This window comes from Propithecus coquereli, unplaced genomic scaffold, assembly GCF_000956105.1.
Source record: "Propithecus coquereli isolate 6110/MARCELLA unplaced genomic scaffold, Pcoq_1.0 Scaffold15, whole genome shotgun sequence".
NCBI lineage: Eukaryota > Metazoa > Chordata > Mammalia > Primates > Indriidae > Propithecus > Propithecus coquereli.
The window spans coordinates 2,420,945-2,443,767 of NW_012139413.1; the positions used below are offsets into that span (position 1 = coordinate 2,420,945).

Consider the following 22,823-nt stretch of genomic DNA (forward strand, 5'->3'; position numbering starts at 1 on the left):
TTTCTATTTGCCGAAAATTTTATTTTTTTTATGTATTGTTTTTCTATTTTCATTTAATTGTCTGTGTTCATTTGTAACTTACTGAGCTCCATTAAAATGATTATTTTGAATTCATTTTCAGGCAGTTTGTAGATCACCACTTCTTTAGGGCCAGTTACTGGTGCTTTATTTTTTTTCCTTTGATAGTATCCTGTTTCTCTGATTATTTGTAATCTTTGTGACTATAAAGTGCTGCCTGTGTATTTGAAAAAGTAGGCACCTATTCCAGTCTTTAAAGGCTCTTTGGCAAGGCCTACACCAGTCAGTTTATTAAGAGATTATTGGAGGGCCATATTGGGAAGGTTTTGGGTAGACTTGCTGCTGGTGTCCTCAGGTAGGCTTAACTAGTACATGAGTCAGCAGGTCAGTGGGCCTGGCACCTGGGTCCACAGTGACTGGCTTAGTGCCCAGGTCCACGAGGTTGGGCTCAGAGCCTCAGTCCACTGGGCAGGCCTGGAGCTTGGGTTTCAGGGAGAGTTTGGATCCTAAGTCCTTGAGAGCTAGCCTGGGGCTGAGGTCCACTGGAATAAGCCTGTTGACTGGGTCTATGCGAGCAGTCATCCTGGAGATTGGGTCCACAGGAGTATGCCTGAAACCTGCATCCACAGGGGCCAGCCTGAAGCCTGAAGCCTGGGTCCACAGGGAAAATCTGAATGTGAGGCACTCAATAGATACATGCTGGCATTCTGGCATTGGGATAGGACTGTCACCTGGGTCTGTAGGATGGCCCTTGTCCTGAGTCTGTGAGAGCCAGCCTGTAGCCAGGGTCCACTGGAACTAGCTTGGCACCTAGGTCTGTGGAGGCCAACCCAGAGCCTGAGTCCATGGGGATGAGCCTGGAGCCTTGGTTTGTGAATGCCTATCTGGGGCCTGGGACCACTAGGGCTGGCCTGGCTCTATGCTGGCCTGAAGTCTGGAGCCATGCGGACCAGCCTGGAGCCTGGGATCATGAAGTCCAGTAGGGCATTCAAATGGGCTTGAAGGCTTTTTCTGTGGGTGCTGGCCTACAGCTTAAGGCTATGGGAACAAGCCTGATGCTAGATTTCACTGGGCCATGCCTGCTGGGTTCCATGGCAAAGTTGTATGCTTATTTTGTTTTTCTTCTCCCATACAGATAGTATCTCTCTCTGCACCGTCCTGCTGGGGCTTGGGGGAGGGATGACACAGGTAATATGTAACTGTTCTTCTTACCCTCTTCAATGCATCTTTTCTTATTATGTCCTATACCTACATGCTATATTCTATCACCTGAATTTGTCAGCTCTTGTGAAGGTATGTTTTTTGTGTGTGGCTAGTTATTCAAATTGATTTTTCTGTGAGGCAACTAGTGCTAAAAAATCCTATTCTGCTATCTTGATGTCATTTATGAATTTTTTAATCTTATGTTTCTTATCTCATATTTTTTAAAAATATAAATAAGGCTTTAGGTTGTATTGTGAATACAGAAACTAAAATAGTGTTTTTCACTTAAGCATCTTCCAAAATTGTAACTAATAATCTAGTCCTGAAAATGATTTCCAATCAGGGTTTGAGCTGTTCAAGATAAATTACAATGTATTATTTTAAACTAACATATTTGGTGGAATTCTTGCCAACTCATTTATCCAAATTACCATCTTACTTATGTTCTCCAAGTTATGTAAGAAGTGCAAAAGAAACAGCATTTTTAAAAATTTGAAATGCCTTAACTATGCATAAGCATACAAGATACACAAAGATTTAAGAATACAAATTCAGTTAAAGATTGTATACTATGTGGCTTCAGAGCTACCATTCAGAAATGAAGCATTTTCTTAATAAAATGCACATATTTTAATAATCTCTAATAAAGAGAAAATATTATTAAACCAACAATCAGGAATTTTACCTAAGACTCTACCATTTCTCGACTTCAAATCTGCAATGGTTTACTATTGAACAAAACATAAACTCCAACATCTTTATCATGGGCCACTGTGTCTTACAAGTGCAGCCAAAGAGAATTTCTTAAAATTTATTGAATAAACTAAGGCTTTCCTACTTCAATGTCTCAAGCTCTCTGCCCCAAATTCTCTTTTCCAGTGAGGCTTTCATCCTCAGCTAGTCTATCACATCATCTTATTTATTTCTTACATAGCACTCACAATAATCTGTGATGGTTTTTTTGTTGGTTTACTCATACACTGTCTTGTCTCACTTACCAGAATGGATGGTCCATGAGGGAAGGGAGATGGTCCTATTTACTGCTATGTGTCTAAAGTTTAGCATGTATCTACTGAGTGTCATTCAAGACAAAAATTGATTTTTCTAGCAAAGATTAATCCTTGAAACCAGATTTCTGATGGCTATACAGACTTTTCACATCAAACCACAGTTTATCAACCACCTACTACATAGTTTCTAGACAGAGGGTATATCAAGATGTATGAGTCAGATCCCTGCCTTCAGGAAATTTTAATATATTCAAAGATAGAGAATGAGCACTGTTATTGATCTCTTAAAGTTTAAGGTAGTACAGTATAAGATCTAAATGTATGGCATCAATGATCATTACCCATATTTGCTCAATGAAAACTAATCTATTAAATAGGTTTACAATTTAAAAAGTGTCATGGTCAAATAAAATGGCAAACTTAAATATCCCATAATTTTTGGGGTGATTATAATACATTGGAGCATATTAAAGGCTTTGAGAAATTCAACAAAAAAGTTTTGCCTCATTTCGAAGTTTATTTGATGTTGGAAACTTTTATCACATAAAATCTACTAGCAGTTACCAAAACTGCTATTGTAAGGGACTCAATTTGAGCAAAGTTGACTTCTTTCAAAATTGAGAACTGTCACTGATGTCATGGGGACAGGTTTTATGAGGGAAGTAGTACCTAAGATTGAGTCTTGGAAAAAGAATAGGTCTTAATCAATTGGGTAGTCAGGACAATAACTATATGGGCAAGGAGACAAGAAAATAAGCGAGGTTGTAAACACAGCTTTCTTATGAAAGGAAGTAGAAAGAGTGTCAATTATTCACACTGTTCTTTATAACATTAACATTCATTTATTAGGCAAGTATGTTTGAGTGGCTTAGAACTGAAGAATAAATAAGACATGGCACTTTCTCTGAATGCAGCTCAAAAATCTATTGGAACATCTGAAAAGAATAGTTACATTGGTTTCTCTGTCTTTCAGGTAAACCACAATCAAACAAAAATTGTTCTTATTTTTTGTTATTACTGCTTACCTTTTTTTAAGTCAATTTTTTGAGGTGTAATTTCCATTTAATAAAATACAACAATTTAAATTTTACATGCTTAAATGCATATACCATGTAACTAGCCTCACAGTAGAGATAATGAATATTTCCATCACCCCAAAATTTCCCTCATGCCCTTTTCCAGTCTTTCTACCTCAATCCTAGTAACCAATGATCTTCTTTCTGTCACTCACTATACACTAGATTTGTGTTTTAGAGTGTCCTATATTAAATAACAGAGTCATTCAGTATGTGATCATTTGTGTCTAGCTTCTTTTGCACAGCAGAATGGTTTTTAGATTCATCTGTGTGTGTGTGTGTGTGTGTGTGTGTGTGTATTACTAGCTCATTATTACTTAAAGATTTTAAGAATTATTAAATTCTTAATATTTGTCTGATTTTGGTACCAAAGTAATGTTGGCTTAATAAGGTGAGTTGAGAAACATTCTCTTTTGACTATATTCTGTAAGAGTTTGTGTAGAATTGAAATGATTTCTTACTTAAGCATTTGAGAAAAATCACCAGTGAAACATTTGGCTTCGTATTTTCTTCTGGAAAAAGTTCATATTTGGGAATTCAATTTTTAAAATTGGAATTATTTAAGTTTTCTATTACATTTTAAGTCACTTTTGATAAATCATAATAAATTGCTCCATAGGAGATATGTGCCCATTTCATATAAATTATCATATATATTTGCATATAATTATTTATAATATTCTCTTGTTAATTTGTGCCCTTTCTTTATTTTTGATCAGTTTAGCTAGATGTTTCTCAGTTTCGTTGAGCTTTAAATTTTTTTTTTTTATTTTATCAATTGTCTTCATTGCTTATTTTTTATTTCACTTTTTTAACTCATATTTTTTCCTTTATTTATTTTGGATTAACTTGATCTTCTCTTTTTAGTCTCTAATCTTTAGACTTCACTTTTTTCTGAGATAAGCACTTAAAGCTATACATTTCTCAAAATATTGCTTTTTTCCCCCCTACATATTTTGATAAGGTTTTCATTTATTTAAAAAATTTTTTAATTTTCTCTGGGATTTATTCTTGAGTCATGGATAACCTAGAATTTTTTTGTTAAATTTCTACATATTTGGGGAATTTTCAGATGTCATTTTGATTTTATATTCTAATAAAATTCCATTTTGATCAAAAAGTATAACTGTATACCTGCAATCATTTTATATTTATTGAGAAATCATTTTTGACTCAAAATATGGTCTTTCTTGTTCAATGTTTTATGTACACTTGAAAATATTGTATATTCTGCAATTATTGACTGACATTATTATAAATGTCAATTTAATTTATTTGATAGTTATTTAACTTATGCCTATATGTCTGTTATCATTCTGTCATCTTATATTATCAATTATAGATACAGAGAAATGTTGAAATCTCCAACTGCATCTATGAGGTTTTATACTTCCCTTGTCAATTATAACAACTTATGCTGCATGTATTTTGGAGTTCTGTTATTAGGAACATACAGATTTAGAATTATTATGTGTTTTTGAAAAATTTATTCCTTTTCAGTATGAAATGCCCTTTATTATTCCTGATAATATCTGTGGCCTAGGTCAAAGGTCATTTTGTTGCCTATGCATTTGTTGAAAAGGTTATCCTTCTTCATTGAATTACTTTTACACCCTGCCAATTAATCAAGCATATATATTTGGGTGGGTGTCTTCCTGGGCTCTTCATTCTATTCCATTAATTTATGTATGTGTCTCTCCACCAATACCACAAAGCCATGATTAGTCTTAAAATCAAGAAGAAGCAATTATCCTTCTTCTTCTTTTATAATTGCTTTAGATATTCTACTTCCTTAGCCTTTTCATATCTTTTTTGAAAAACTTGCTTATATATACAAAAAATTTTTTGGGGATTTCGATAAGAATTGTACTAATCTTGTATATCAATTTTGGGAAAATGGGCATTTTTATCACACTGGGTCTTCCAACCCATGATTACAATATATTTTTCTATTTACCTATCTTTAATTTTGTTCATCAGTATTTTGTAGATTTCAACATAAAAGGTCTATAAATGTTTTGTTAAATTTACACCTAATGTTTTGATGTTGTTTTGTTTTGTTTTGTTTTGTTTAGCTATGTTAAATGTTATTATTGTCTTTTAATTTTACTGTTCATGTTTTTGCTATAAGTATATATAAATACAACTGATTTCTGTATGTTTATCTTTTATGATGCTATTAATAACTTGTTGAACTCACTTTTTAGTTCTAGGGGTTTGGCAATTTCTTAGGATTTTCAGATAATTATGCCATATACAAATAAAAACAGTTTTATTTATTTATTTCTGATTCTGTAATTATTTTATTTAATTTTCTTGTCTTACTGCACTGACTAGAACTCCCAGCTCTGTGTTGAATAGAGTCATGAGAGCAAACGTCCTTACCTTGCTCCCAGTCATAGGGGGAAAGAATTTGATTTTTTACCATTAAGTACACGGAAGGCCCTTCATATCCATGGATTCGACCAACCACAGATCAAAAATATTTGGAAAAAAACTGGATGGTTGCATCTGTACTGAATATGTACATATTTTTCCTTGTCATTATTCTCTAAACAATACAATGTAATAGCGATTTACATAGCATTTACATCGTATTAAGTGTTATAAGTATTCTAAAATTGACTTAAAGTATACAGAAGGATGTTCATGGGTTATATGTAAATACTGCACCATTTTACATAAGGGACTTGAGCATCTGTAGATTTTGGTATTCATGGAAGGATCCTGGGACCAATGCCCCATGGATACTGAGGGACAACTGTAATGTTATCTGTATGTTTCTTCAATATGCTCTTTATCAACTTGTAGAAGATTCCACTGCTCCTGTTTTTGAGATTCTTTTTTTTTCTTTTTATTATGAATGGGTGTAAAATTATGTCAAATGGTTTTTCTGTATCAATTAATTATGATCATATGAAATTTCTTCTTTATCCTGTCACTACAGAGAATTACATTCATTGATTTTTGAATATTGACCAGCTTTGCATGCTGCAATAAACTCAACTTAGTAATGTTTCATAATTTTTGTGTGTGTGTATGTGTGTGTGTGTGTGTGTGTGTATTGCTGGATTCTATTTGCTAATGCTTTGTTAAGGATTTTGGCATCTTTATTCATGAGTGATATTGATTGATCTATATCCATTCTATCCATCTTTCCCCTCTTCCTGTTTTCCTTCCTTGCTTCCTTTCTTTCCTTTTTCTTTTCTTTTTTTCCTTTCTTCCTTTACTCTTTGCCTGATTTTGGTATCAGGATAATACTACCTTCATAAAATAAATTGAGACATATTCTTTCTTCTATTTTCTGGAAGATATCGTAGAATCGGTGTTAATTTTTCTTTAAACATTTGGTAGAATTCTTCAGTGAAACCATCTGGGCCTAGAGATCTTTCTTTTGAAAGTCTTTAACATATTAACTTTTTATAGTTATAGGGCTGATAAATTCTCTATTTCATATGGATGAGTTATGGCAGCTTATGTTTTTTAAGAATTAGCCCCTTTTGTCTAAGTTGCCACAATTATGTGTATAGAGTTGTTTGTAGCAGCTGCTTTTAAAATTTGTATAAATTTATGGAGTACAAGTGTAATTTTGTTACATGGATAAATTCCATAATGGTAAAGTCAGGGGTTTTAGGGTATCTATCATCCGAATAATGTTCATTGTAGGTATTCGTTAATTTCTCATCATCCACCCACCTCCTGCACCCCACTCTTCCAAGTCTCCATTGTCTATCATTTCACACTCTATATCCATACATGCACATTATTTTGTTTTTCTGAGTCTGAGTTGTTTCACCTAAGATAATGACCTCCAGTTCCATCCAAGTGGCTGCAAAAGACATTGTTTCATTCTTTTTTGTTGCTGAATAGTACTCCATGGTATATATATATATATACCACATTTTCTTTATCCACTCATTGGCTGTTGGGCGCTTAGGTTGATTCCATATCTTTTCAACTGTAGATTGTGCTGTGATAAACATACAAGGGCAGGTTTCTTTTTGATATAATGATTTCTTTTCCTCTGGGTAGATAGTAGTTGGATTGCAGGATAAAATGGTAGATTCACTTTGAATTCTTTGAGATATCTCCATAGAGGTTGTACTAATTTATGTTCCTACCAACAGAATATAAGTATTCCCTCTTCAATGCATCCACACCATCTATTGCTTTTTGACTTTTTAACAATGGACATTCTACTGGAATGGTATCTCATTGTGGTTTTAATTTGCATTTCCCTCATGATTACTAATGTTGAGCACTTTTTCATGTTTCCTGGCTATTTGTATATCTTCTTTTGAAAAATGCCTGTTCATGTCATTTGCCCAATTTTTAATGGGATTTTTTTTTTCTTGCTGAGTTGTTTGAATTCTTTGTAGTTTCAGCAACAGTGATGGAGCCACCCACTAGGACCCGTGAGGTCCATATGATGTTACTGGTAGTTGCAATGGATAGGGCAGGCTCATCTCCAGCCCCACAGCTGCCTGTAACGTGGTGGTGAGTACTGTTTTAACTGGTCTTAAGAGAGCTTGCTCTCCCCTGTCCTTTCCCAAACAGGTGGCAGCTATATCCATGTCACCTTGAACTCAGCCCTAAGGTAGGGTACAGCCAAGCTTTATACTCCCTGAATGGTGCCTTAGGCCTGTGACCAGAAAGGGTGGGGGGGCCCTTCCAGGGCAGTCTACGTTGGCAGGAAACTGTGGGGAATGCAGTTTGCTTAAGACTTAGTCTTACAGCAACCTATCGTAGGGTGATGGGTATTGTTCTAGATATGTGTAGCAGAGCTTGGGCTCCTCTGGCCCTCCTAAGCTGAGTAGGACTAGAGCTGCATCTGCATGAACTCAGCCTGAGGGCAGGGCATAGCCCATCGTCAAACTCTCAAAATGATGCCTTGAGCCTGTTACCAGAAAGGCTGGGACCCCACCCAGGCAAGCAGCATGGGCAAGAAACTGTGGAAAATGTTGTCTGCTAATGTCTCAGTCTCAACAGCAGCCACCAGCAAGGCAGTAGGGACCTTCGCAGGGGTGCGTGGCGGTGCCTGGGCTTCTATATTCCTCCTTTATCTGTGCAGCAGCGGCAGGCACACCTGAAATGCCCTCGTATCTAGGCTCTCAGAATGGCATCCAGCTCAAGCTGCTCTAGGCTTGGATGCCTGTTGGATTCCATGTTTTTCCAAAGGAATGCCTATCTGCAATCTCCAGGCAGCTTCCTGTGTTAGCACTGAGACCTGCATAGGTCAGGGGATTCTCTTGTAGCCAAGATTATAAAAGCTCATCTCAGAGTCTGGAGCCTAGGAGCTTCCATCCCTGGCCAGGAAAGTAGCCCTAAACCCTCTTCTTACCCACTTTTGGTGTTCCCATCACTTTCTTGGTGAATCATAGTGTTCTCTCATAGATGACCTGTTTGAAATGTGAATAGATCTGTGGTTTCTCTCTATGGAGGAGGCATCTACTACCTGTGTCTAGTCGGCCATCTTGATCCCATCTCTGGGTCTCATTGTTTAAAAAATGAATATTTATTCATTTTTTTGAGATAGTAGACATGATACATTTTTACAAGGGTCGAGTGCTAACTTTTGTCGTTATCCTTTAACGAGTATTGTATTTTTTCTCTGGAAGTCAAGTTAGGTCACACGCAGATCACTTTGATCTTTTCAAGTATTACTTTTTAGCTTTGTTTGGGCAAATCTAGACTAGGCTTTATTCTGGGTTTATATTAGCCCTACTATTGAGCCATGGCCACTCTAGAATCTTTATTGAATGCCTATGTTGAACTACATTCTCCAGTCTGGTTGCTGAGAACTCACTCTTGCCTCTTAGTGTACTCTGGGAATTGTTTGGTTTACAGATCCCCTAATCCTTCTTTTTCCCTGTTTGTTGACTGATCTCATGGATATTCACCCTATGTATTTATGGAATAATATTTAGTCAAAGATTCAAGAGGATACATATGCATATTTCTATCGAGAGCTCTCCTCTGTGAAACATCCTCCCTCCACCCTTACTAGCACTCTACTCCACAAATTCTAGTTGTCTTGACCATCATGAACTCTGATCTGTCTCCTAAACTTAGAAAGATCAAAGAGCTGTCTTTTAGTTTCTCCTTCTTGTGCCGTAATCCAGAAATTGTTTCCAGCAGAAACTCAGAGAAATGATTTGGCTTCTCTTTTTTCTTTTCACACAGGGATCCCTCTCCTGTGCTGCCTGCTGTCCAGTATCTGCAAACAGATGTTTTATATACTCTTATCTAGTTTTCTAGTTGTTTATTGTGGGAAGGTGAGCCAGGCATGGTTACTCTTTCATGGTCACAGGCCAAATTTGAACAGGCCCCATTTAAGTGCTATTATGTAAAGTGTATTGTCCTTTATTTCTATCCAAAAGAAGCATTTGAATCTTGACTGCAGATATTACTTGTGTCCCATATGCTACTTTTGAATGTTCTCCTACATTCTGCAGCTGAGAGTAAAAGCTGTAAGTTTACAACCAAATGCTGCATTGTGGGAGTTTTATCTTCTATCTCTTTCATGCCCAGTTCATGAAGTGAAGCTGACAGTTACAATCGGCCTCAAAAACAGATGGGTCTTTTGATAAGACTACAACTTGCTGTGGGGTTATATCGAGCCATTTTCTGGGAGGACAACTCCCCATAGTTAGAGATCTTGGGCACCAAGAAGGCATTAAAGACAATAAGAGATTGAAACAAATTTAGGGAAGAGATTCCCAGAAGCAAAGGTCTATTAGGAGAATCGAAGATAATTTTAATCTACTTTTTAACCTTGCAGCTTGTGAAATAACCTTTCACTGCAGAGTTCAGAAGAGAAGTTACCTATCTCAGTGTCTTGAAAGATGGTGGCAGAAGCTAAGTTTCTATTACAAACATGGCTGTGGAGGTCATCATCTTTCCCTTAACCCATGAGAGAGCATACACACACAACAAAGAAAACAAGTGAAACCAAGAAGGTCCAGAAAATTTTATTGTGTATGGAATTGGAGACAAATATAATCTGAAGACTTAAATGTAAGAATTGCTTAAGAGTTTGTATCAGAGAAAAAGGAAAGAGAAAGGTAAGAAAAGTCTACAACATGTCAAGAGAATACAATGGTAACCTATTTCGGAAACAAAAAGAAATCCACTCCTTGTAGATAAAAAGGCTCATCTTTGTATATAGATATATACCTTGTGAGCACACATTTTGACGACAAGCCTAGATAACCTGATTGGATTTACGGAAGCACAGAAAGCGGGGATACACAGAGACTCATATAGAGAAACCATACATTTAGGAAGAAGTCTGTCTCTGTGGCAACAGAGAAGGAGGGAACCTTTAGACTAGGAAGTCTAGAAGTCTATAATGCCACATCATCCTGACCAGAACTTCCTAAAGAAAGCTAGGCAAGGAAGATCCAATTTGTTACATAAACACTACTGTTGAAGAAAATGACAGTACATCAACAGAGACTTATCATAAAAGTATAGAAATGAACAATAAAATTTACCACCAAATAATAAATATTTACCAGAAGAAAATGTTGCATGAAGCACATCAAACAAATAATTTAAAAATATTTAAACTAAAGAAACCTGTTATAGAGATTATATGTAAAAATAAACAACAAAAAACACAATAATTTTGACAAAGAAAAACAATTAGGGGGGATTCTCTTTTACAGGTATTAAAATATTTTATAAAGCATTTACTTATACTTAAATGTATATGATATTAGGATTGAAATAGAAAAACAAAGAAACTGAATAGAAAGTACAGAAATTGACATAAATGTATGCATATATTAGCATATGATAAAGATAACATCTCAATTTTATTGGGTAGACAAGGCTGGACTCATACAGTGAGACCAGAATGACTGACAAATAAGCTTTGTGTGGCTGCCTATTACTATAAACTTCCAGAGAACACAGTTAAAATAAATTAAAATAGGAGCAAGTGAGAGGAGAAAGAAGCCAGTTTACTTAATTCCAAAGGGATTTGAACTTCTTTATTACCATCCCTATGGCAGCCGCAGCTCGGACCCTCCCAGACCTCCCCAGTCTGCCTTCTTCTCACACCATTACTGCTTGTCTAGAGGCAGAGGGAGCATAGGGAAGGTAGTAGGGTTTATCTAAGAATGATCCTGCTGCTCAAAGGAGAAAAGATGGGGAAAGAAAGAGGAAAAGCACAGAGGAGTCTGCAAGAGATCCTGCTGATTTTTAACTTAACTTTGGATACACTTTGGAGAAGAGTGAAATTAAGCTAATTCTATTTTGGCCTTGATTCATATTTATATTTGTTCAGATTCTGAGGTTCAGATCACAAAATGAAAAATATGGCTGAATAATATTCCATTGTGTATATACATTATCTGTTCATCTACCGATGGACACTTAAGTTGATTTCATATCTTGGCTATTGTGAGTAGTGCTGCATTAAACATAGAAGAGCAGATATCTCTTAAATATACTGATTTCCTTTCTTTTGAATATATAGCCAGCAGTGGGATTGCTAAATCACATGGTAGTTCTATTTTTAGTATTTTGAGGAATCTCCATGCTGTTTTTCATAATGGCTGTACTACTTTACATTCCCACCAACAGTGTATGCGCATTCCCCTTTCTCTTCATCTTTGCCAGTATTTGTTATTTTTTGTCTTTTTGATAATAGCCATTCTAACTGGGGTGAAATGATATTTCATTGTGGTTTCCACTTGTATTTCCCTGATGATTGGTGATTTTGAGCATTTTTTTCATGTACCTGTTGGCCATTTGTACGTCTTCTTCTTAGAAATGTCTATTCAGGCCATTTGCTTATGTTTTAATTGAATTATTTAATTTTCTTTTGCTATTGAGTTGTTTGAGCTCCTTATATATTTTGGTTATAAATCCTTTGTCCAATGGATAGTTTGCAAGTATTTTATCCCATTCTATAAGTTGTCTCTTCACTTGTTGTTTCCTTTGCTATGCAGAAGCTTTTTAGTGTGATGTGACCCCATTTGTCTATTTTGGCTTTTGTTGCCTGTGTTTTTGAGGTTTTACCCTCCAAAAATCTTTGCTCAGACCAACAGCTTGTAGTGCTTCCCAATATTTTTTAGTAGTTTCATAATTTCAGGTTTTATATTTAAGTCTAATCCCTTTTGAGTTGATTTTTTTATATGGTGAAAGATGTGAATCTAGTTTTATTCTTCTGTATATAGATATCCAATTTTTCCAGCACCATTTATTAAAGGGACTGTCCTTTCCTCAATGTATGTTCCTGGTGCCTTTGTCAAAAATCAATTGCCTGTAGGGGTGTAGATTTATCTATGCATTCTCCATTCTGTTCTATTTGGTCTATATGTCTGTTTTTATGCCAGTACCATGCTATTTTGGTTATTACAGCTTTGTAATAGTGTAATCTAAAACCAGGTAGTTTGAGGCCTCCAGCTTTGTTCTTTATGGTCAGGATAGCTTTAGCTGTTTAAGGTCTCTTGTGGTTCCATATGAATTTTAGGATTATTTTTTTCTATTTTTGTGAAGAATGTCATTGGTATTTTGATAGGGATTGCATTGACTCTGTAAAAAACTTTGAGTAGTGTAGACATTTTCACAATATTAATTCTTCCAGTCCATAAGCATGGGATATCTTTCCATTCTGTCATTTGCAGCAACATGGTTTGGAACTCATTACGTAAAGTAAAATATTCCAGGCACAGAAAGATGAATATCATACATTATCACTCATATATGGGAAATCTCATGGACATAGAGAGTAGAATAGTGGTTATCAGAGACTGGGTAGGAAAGGGATTGGGGGGAGAATGAAGAGAAGTTGGTTCAGGGATTCAAAAATACAGTTAGATAAAAGGAATAAGTTCTAGCATTTGAAAGTACAGCAGGGAAATAATAGTTAACAATAACTTATTGCATATTTTAAAATAGCTAGAAGAGAAGAATTTTAATGTTCCTAGCACAAAGAAAGGACAAATGTATGGAGGTGATGGATTCCAATTACCCTGATTTGATCATTATACATTCTATACAGTTATCAAAATATCACAAGTATCCCCAAATATTTATAGCTATTATACATCAATAAAAAGGAAATAAAAATAACAGCTATGTGAACTTAAAAAAATTTTTTTCAATGAGTTCCATAGGAAAGTGGGAAAGGACTTTCTGGAGTCCTTACCGTCTTTATATGAGAAACCTAATTGTCAGTGCCTCCTTACCATTCTTTGTTCACCCTTTCACTCGGTACATCTTTCCAAACAGAATGAATTATAAACTATCACTGCTTAATTGCTTTCAGAGATGGACCCCTGCACAGGTGGGAATGGATGTGCTCACATATGTCAGAGTGAGAATGGCATGGCCAGGTGTGCCTGCCACCCAGGGTACCAGCTGTCTGAAGACAAAAAGACTTGTGAAGGTAGGAAACTGAAGCTGATGGCTTAGTTGTGTAATTTTTTGAAATTTTGTGGTAATTCAGTTTTGAATAGTCAGAACAGCTAGGAGAAAAGATGTTTTCATTTATGCTTAAAAAGGAACATTTAATTCTTATTTGATCATTTTGAAAGGTATTTTATGGTACTATAAAAACCAAGTGAAATTCTTAGTTACAATTTTTAAAAAAGACCTAGTATAGTTTCAGAATTAATGCTTTTTGTTTTGTGTCTCTCATTCTGAAGTGAATTTCAGAATTAATATTTCAAAACCTTCCATAACCACATAGGGAGTCTTTTATTATAGGCTGCATAAGGTGGGGATAACCTTTGAAAAGCAAGCATGTGCAAATGAGTATTCTCAGAAGTCAAGAATAATTAAAACAAAAAAGAAGGAAACTCTATAAATACAAGATTACACATTTCTGTTTCCTAGAAATAGCAAAACAGATATACTTCAATTCGAATATGAAAATGATAAATTCTTCCATGACCAGAAATGATAAATGAAATCATTTCTATAGGACAGCCTTTGTTTTAATAACTTCTGAGAAATCACAGAATTCTTCGTTTTTATCATGACATTTTCATAAAATGAAAAACAGTTTATTTAGATTAATTATGAAAGTACCGAAGTGTTTCCTGATTTATAAGAATGATAAGCACTTTGAAAAATTGAAAAGGAATTAGACATAAAAATTAATGTTGTTCTTTTTCCTTCTTTAAGTCAAAATTAAGATAAAATTTTCTGTGGATTTTGTTAACATACTTTTCTGACAGAGAATGTTTCTGCTTTGGTCCTCTGTTTTTATAGCACCTGCCTAGCTCAGCACCTAGCACAGAATAGGATCTTATTAAATATTTGTGAAAAAATGACAAGTATTTACATATAAAATATAGGTATGTACATATAATCCCTTCCAACCTTCTATTTTAACATCTAGTACCTTATTCCTAGAAATTCTGTCCCCCAGACTTTGCCTATCTAGTCTTTTACAAATACATTAGAAGAATGAGTATTTCTCTGAGCACCCTGGTAGGGCTAATATGCAGGACAGTACAGGAGGAAGCACTAGTTTAAAAAAATGATAGTGAGACCTGTCTATTAAAGGGACAAAGCAGAGATCACCTGGACCACAAAACTGAAGTTTCACTGAACAGAATTGACTATTGATGTCAGGAAAGAGAGAGGATACTGGTGTCTAAATGGCATTGCCTTGTGACAGTCATATGTATAACACAAACCATGGATAGGTAAATATGAAGGCCCTAAATCTGCCTTGCCCACTTACTATCTAATTTAAATCAGGGAGATGCCATCTTGGTTAAGAATGGGATATATATTCCTAAAGACAAATTACAATGACTTTTTCTCTATATTATTAAGATTAGGCTGTTTTTCCTGTCTTCTCTCTTCCTGTCTTCTCTTTTTCCTGTCTTCTCTCTTTTTCCCAATTAATGGATACTAGTAGTTTCTAATAGATAGAAGTGTTTGAGAGCATAAGGCCAACACTAGAGATAATGTCATAGCAGTTTGTTTATTTACAAATGCCCCCTTTATACAAAGAGTATGGAGCCTGTGTGTTATTCACTGTTACACTGGGTGTTGGGGGTCAGTGGGGAAGAGATACGTTAGTTCATTTTTATAGTTTGCAAGTAAGTCTTAATTAGAGCTCCTAAGATTGAGCTGTTGTGTCTCTTTCTGCAGATATAAGAGAGTATGCTGAAGGGCTTGCTCACTGCCGTCATCACTGTGTGAACTCTGTGGGATCTTTCACCCTGGCTTTGAGCTGGGAGCTGATGGAAAATGGCGCAAGTGGTAACCAGTTGCAGCATAGGAAATGTGTGGTATTTTACAGGTATTAAACTAGAGTAAAAAACAAAAGAACACTGAATATCTTGCTGAGGCAGGGCACCTGAGAATGTTTTCCACTGAGGTAGGCTGGGGGTAGGGGCTTAGAAGTCTGACTCCCACATTTTATACATGAAGGAACAGAGGCCCACAGTCAATAGAAAATGGTTTTCATAATAGTCCAGGATAGTCAGCAAGGACTAAGTCTCAGGTCTTCTGACTTGGGGCTCTTTTAGGCTCATGGATCTTTTTCATGAAGAGTCTGCCTTACTTTAGCAGCTCTGCTATGTGATATTTATTGAACACTAATAACTCCAATGTAAAACTCAAGGAAAAGAAACTAGTAGGGGTGGAGGAACTATTGCTACGAACAGCAGCTCTATGTTGCAGTGCCATGTGTGACACGTTAGATGCTCTAATGAGAATCTCCTTGTTGGCCTTACCCTTCCCATCGTCATTCGTCATGCCTCTTTATAAAGCTCTTTCTTGCTTTGCCTTCTCTTCCATCAACTCATCCCTCTGCCCCTTCTCTTCAAAAAAATTATGATCCATGTCATCTAACCTTAGCTTCTTCCTTCCTAGGCTTAGTAATACAACTTAACATATCCCTTATTAAAATGTCAATATATTGAGTTATTAGCTGTAGCTGCTATTACAGCTATTTCCTTTTCTCACATCTTCCCCACTGATCCACTGCTTAATCTATAGATGATCATATTTCCTACTTTACTAAGCTTAAATTTATCTGATATAAATTCCATCAAGTACCATATTTTCTACCTTAATATTTCCCATCCTCACCTGCCTACTTCTTCCATCCTTTTTGCAAATGACAGCATTTTTTTTCTTATTTTTATGGCTGATTTCTCCATCTCTGCCTCTTGTGTGGTGTTGGCACAACAACAGTTCATTTTTCTTCTTCATCTTCAGACCCAATATTTATCTCAGTGACTTCTTCCTTTCATTTCCCAGTTCACATCTATACCTTAGCAGGTGAATTTTGCTGTGTTCAAAACACAACCATGCTAACTGATTTTGCTTTAAATTCAGGACCATAAATCTTAAATGACTAGGCAGCATGGCTGGGCAAACCAGTACTATCAGAATATATCTACATTGACCCCCATCAAATTGAGGGTTTAACACCTCTTTCTCTTCCAAATCTTTATATTGCCCCCTTTTTGCCTTTATCTTTATCTTGTCTCTTATGTCATAAAAAAAATCGATGCAAACTACCATTCAAGGTAATAATCAACCCCAAATCTCCCATAGAGTCCTATGGAAAAATCTTCACTCCTATTAATATGAAGGAAGTAGCCTTGTTACTATCAAAGGTCATCTTCATTGTGCTTTAGATTCTATTGTCTCTTAACATCTCAAGATCTTTGCTTTTGCAATTACCCCCTCTTTTTTGAAGCATTAGTTCTTCTGAATCATTCTGATCAGCACAGCAACATGGTCAAGTATCTTCTGTCTTTGAACTACCCTCATGCGAGCCCACATTTCATGAGAGCTATTGTCTGATTCCCTTCACTACAAAATTTGTGATGACTATAGCCAATAACTCCTATTTTTCATTTTGTATTCTCTCATCCACCCACACTAATCAGGTTTTTATCTCTACCTCTTCACTAGTCACCCATGCCCTCCATGCTACCGAATTGAATGGTAACATCTCCGATTTTATCCTACTTGTCCTCTCCGTAGCTTTCAACATAGTCAACTAACCTCTTCTTAAGAACACTTTCTTGAAAGACTTTCTCTTATCATTTATGTTATAATACCATACTTTCCTAGTTTTCTTCTCCGTTTCTGGCCCTTCTTTCAATGTAAAATTTATGCTTCCAACTTTTCTCCTTCTTTTAACTATATGTGAATATACCAAACTATCTATTCAACATTTCTACCTGAATGACTGGTAGGCATTACAAACTTGATAGAGCCGAACAGAGCTGCTGATTTTAAGTCTCAGTCCTAAAGATCCTCTTCCCAGTTCTTTACATCTTAGTGAACCACCCATTCAGTGCTGAAGCTAAGAACCCAATGACATACTTAGTAAGTGATAGAAGTAAGACTTGAACTAGGTTCTTTCTGCTTCAGATACGCTTTCATTTCTACTTCATCAGACATTTGAATGTATTATACGTATCTTTATTAGTTTTAATGGAGGAATAAGAATAAAAATAGTGACATATAGAATAAATATTTTAGCATTCTTACATGAGCTCCCTCATGAAGAGAAATTATTAGAGTCACTAAATTCTTCATTCTTCTCTCCTGTATAAAATTCTAGGTTTCTTTAATTTTATACTCCTTAAGTCTGTTGGTATATTTCTGTTTCTTAAAGACTGAATATTTGCTGTGGTGATATTTGCCTTTTAAAGAGCAAACTAAATAAGATGGGAGAGAAAAATCGACTACTAATTAAGGTACAATTTCTTCTGAAGTCTGTCTTTTTGTGAATGCCCTAAGGAATCCTTTTAGGCCGAGAAAAATGTGGATGGGTTTTTCTTTCTTATTAATGTTTTGGCTTTTTAATATGGCCAGAGGTTTAGAGGATGAGTACATTTTACAAATGTATGAAATAAAACCTCTTTCAATTTAATTGGTGCATTCTCAGTTATCATGAAAGAGGAGGTCATTATTGATAATCAGTTATGAAGTAAGGCTTTCTGTAGAATTTACTTGGGAAAGCAATTTGCTCTAGAGTCAAATACATTTGGTAGAAGTATATTTTTACATTTATTTCCCTATTTGAATATTTGGCTAAGCTGTTTCTGCAATCCTCACCAGACCTCAATATTTACTAACTGACATATAAACCTTTCTTGGTGAAAACTGGTATTTTGAGCTGTTTCAAAACCTGTAGGTGGAGTAAATCTTTTTAGAGCATGGTAATGTTTAACTATGAATATTATGTGCCCATCATCTAACAAGTATATTTTAGGATGAAACTTGTTTTTCCTTTTTCCTAGAAAACCTTTTATATTTATGTAATTTCAACCATTAAATCCTCACAGTGTGCTGTGAATTACCAATCACTATCTTGTGATTAGAAAGTGGTAAATTCCAGATACAGCATACTTCCCCCAAATTACCAAGCAATACATAACATATTTTAGCTTATGGTCCATACATATTTAGTGCACTTTTTTTTTCTATCAAGCAAACTATATTGGTTACCTATAAGAAACTACAAAGATCATTTAAAAAAAAGATTTTAAGTATGATTTTTTAAAAGTATAATAGTAAAAGATTATTTATAATCTGGATCAAGGATTCAAAATCTCAGCTTACATCTGGTGGACAGTTATAGATCTGAGTTTGCACTTATTTTAGTCTCATATATTTTTAATGAGGTTACCCTAGCATTATTTATATTTAAATCAAATTGCCACAAGCAGTCTCAGAACTCGATTCATGCAATATCACAGGAAAATAGCAATAAGAAGAGCCTACAGAAAATTTGTCAAATGGATACTTTTACTGCTTTTTTCTTCCCTTAAAGAATCAGTTAGTATTTGAAATTTATTACAGTTTCCAGTACCTTAAACATAATATAATCCAGGGGCCAAAACTCTAACACCAACACAAGATACACATTAAATATAAATGTGTAAAGCAGGCTAAATATAAGAAAATAGGATGTTGTGGGGACTGTGTTGAACCAGAGAGGGCATTCTGGGGCTAAAGAGGACAACTATTGCTTGTCTCCAGCCAACTATCCAACTATCGCCCAGAGCAATCACTATGCCAGTGTGGCTAAACTCATTGATTTATTCGACAAATGCCCACTGAACACCTACCACATACCGGGCACTGTTCTCAGCACTGGAGATACAATGGTGAACGAATCAGGCAAAGTTCCTGCCTTTATGGAGACAAAAAGTAGAAAAGTAATCATAGAAATGTGTACCATCATGTCATAGAGTGATAATGTATAATGATAAGAAGATCCAAGAAGAGGGAGCAATAAGAACTAAGAACTCAGTCCTAAGGTAGGGCTGAGCTTATTTTGTGCTCAAGAAATAGAAAACCAGGGTGGGCTGGAAAATAATCAACAAGAGGAAGAGAGAGGCAATGAAGTCAGAGCAGTAGGCAGGGGGAGGGATGAGTCAGATCATATAAGACCTGTAGGCCATCGCAAGGGATTTGGATTTTATTCCAAATGTGATGAGAAGGCATTGGGTGGTTTTGAACAAGGAGCAATGTGATATGTTTGCATTTTTAAAAAATCTCTGTGGCTACTCTGTAGGGAATGGACAGTAGGGAATGTGAGTAAAGGCAAGATAAGAGTCAGTCAGGTGAGCTATGATGGTGGTTTGAATTGAGGTAGCAACAGTAGAGATAGTAAGAACAAGTTTGAGATTTATTTTGTAGGGGAACCTGAGAGGAATTACTGATGTGGATTTCAGGGGAAAAAAAGAGGAATCAAGAATAATTCTTGGTTTGGGGCATCAGAAAAAGTTGAATAAGAATACCTTTTACCAAAATGTAGAGTCCGGTGGAAGAACAGGTTTGGAGGTGGATCACCAGGTATGTTTGGAAATCACGAATTCTATTTTTGTTGTGTAGAAATGGCATGTAGGTAGTTTCTATTTTCTAACTAACTAGATATTAATATAAACGTCTGGAAGTATGTAGATGTCAAAGCTGGAGTAAGTAGCTCATTAACATGTACAAGCTCATATTTAAGCCATGAGCAAAAATGGGGTCACCTGCACAGTGAAGGTATCTGGAGGAGAGCACAGTGAACTGAGACTGGGGACTCCAACAATCAGCAACTAGAATGCAATGGAGAGAGAGGAAAGACTGAAAAAGAATGTCCAGTAAGCTTTGTGGGAAATCTGGATAGTGTGATTTCCTAAAGGACAATATAAGAAAAGATTGAAGAAAGGAGTGGCCGGTGGTGTCAAGTGCTACTAAGAATCAGGCAATGTGGCAGTAACTGGAGAAAAACGTGGGATCTCTTCTCTTAATTTATTTTTTAAATTAACAAGACAGTAAAATTTTCATTTTTGTGTATAGTTCTATCAATTTTAATACAGCTATAGATTTATGTAAAGACCATTGCAATAAAGATTAAGAACAGTTTCAGCAACCCCAAAAACTCACTTGTGCTAACTTCAGCTTGTCATCTATCCCTAATCCCTAACCTTTGGCAGCTACTGATCTGTTCTCCCTCACTGGAATTTTGTTTTCTCAAGAATATCAGTACGTGGGAGCAGGCAGTGTGTAACCTTTCATTCAGCATAATGCCTTTGGGATTCAGCCAAGTTTTTGGTCACATAAAGAGTTTTATTCTTTGATGAGTAGTACTCTGTTGTGTGGATATACCACAGTTCGTTTATTGTTCACCCATTGAAGGACATTTGGATTGTTGTCTTCATATTTGAGCAATTATGAAGAGAGCTGTTGTAAACATTTGCATTCAGGTTTTTGTGTGAACATGTTTGTTTTATTTCTTTTCAGTAAATACCTAGGGCTGGAATTGCAAGGTCATATGGTAAGTGTATAAATTTATAAAAAACTGCCAAACTATGTCTTAGAATGACTGTAACATGGGTTATTAGCTTTTTTGGTTGTTTTTTAAAAATAAAAGGCCTTTCATTTTTGTTTTTGTTTTTTTTTTCACTTATTTATTTATTTATTTATTATTTCAGCATATTATGGGGGTACAGATGTTTAGGTTACGTATGTTGCCCTTGCCTCCTCCTCCTCCCCGAGTCAGAGCTTCAAGCGTGTCCATCCCCCAGATGGTGTGCATTGCTCTCTTTGTGTACACATATACCCATCCCCTCCTCTCCCCTCCCACCTGCCTGACATCCAATGAATGTTGTTCTTATATGTGCACGGCAATCCCATTACTGGGATCTACCCAAAAGAACAAAAGACATTCTATAAAAAAGATACCTGCACTTGAATGTTTATAGCAGCACAATTCACAATTGCAAAGATGTGGAAACAACCCAAGTGCCCATCAATACATCAGTGGATTAATAAAATGTGGTATATGTATACCATGAACTACTATTCAGCTATAAGAAACAATGGTGATCTAGCACCTCTTGTATTTTCCTGGATAGAGCTGGAACCCATTCTACTAAGTGAAGTATCCCAAGAATGGAAAAATAAGCACCACATGTACTCACCAGCACATTGGTTTCACTGATCAACACCTAAGGCTTTTGGTTTTTGAAGAAAAGGTGGAAATCCAGAAGTTTATGAAAAATTTCTCAATTTTTAAGATACTTTGATATCAAATTTCATATATCTGTAGGCTTGATGTAACTTGCATCCAAATCTTAATGTAACTCAATCCCCGTGTTAACAATGGGAAAAAACTGAGGATCGGACATATAAAATAATTTACAGAAGATTGCACACCCCTGAAGTGTCTGGTCTTCTGATTTTAAATTTTGTGCTCTTTTCTACTACATCGCATTGCATCTCTTAGAAAAATATTAGTTTTCAGTGAAATAAATTACACTGCTACTGCTAGTGAAATTATTTTCTCTTTCCACATGATATTATATAGGGAAATACCTCTGAATTAGAAAACTCTGCCTTTTACTAGCTCTGTTATCTTGGGCAAATCTTTTATCTTCATTATCTAGTCTGCTAAGCAAAAATCATAATGCTATTTTTAAGGTTTCTTGTAATATTTAGATTAATAAGCACATATGATATCTTGTATAGTATGAGGATTCAAATACATGTACTTATGATAATTTCATTTAATTATAATGCTATTATTCAAAATGAAATTGAAAAATGAGTATGTTTCTGAACTTTAAACATGTGAAAGCAATCTGTGAGAGTAAACATCATATAGTAGAAAAAACTGGCCCAGAAGACTTGGCTTTTTATGTCAACAGTGCCGTAAATGTTATTAAAGAAGTGATTCCACCTCAATTGACCTTACTTTTCTCACTAAAATATAATGGAGGTTGACTTGATAGACTCTAAGATACCAAATATGATTCACAAATACTTTAAAATGCCTCCTTCTAAGAATGGCCATGGAAAACATATGGGAAAAAAACCCCTCAATTCTGTATCATAAACATATGGGTGTACCTATCTCCACAACCAGAGATATAATTTGAAATATGTCTCCCTAAAGAATATATGTTAACATACCATGAAAAATATCAGCTCCCTTCATTATTTTAATCTTTCCTTTAGCTTTCTGATTTTGCTCAATCCTAAACTAGCTGTTTCTAAACCCAAGGGCTTCTTATTTTCA

The 22,823-nt window shown here is 35.5% G+C and overlaps 1 protein-coding gene across 1 annotated transcript in view; it reads left to right on the plus strand.

Annotated features, from left to right (window-relative positions):
* The window catches only part of LOC105806928 (matrilin-3-like), a 256,161-nt gene extending 242,426 nt beyond the window's left edge, over positions 1–13,735 (plus strand). The window contains exon 4 of the mRNA XM_012640161.1: positions 13,590–13,735. Within this exon, the coding sequence (XP_012495615.1) occupies positions 13,590–13,735 (146 nt within the window). The remainder of the gene's footprint in view (positions 1–13,589) is intronic.
* The last annotated feature ends 9,088 nt before the right edge of the window (positions 13,736–22,823 follow it).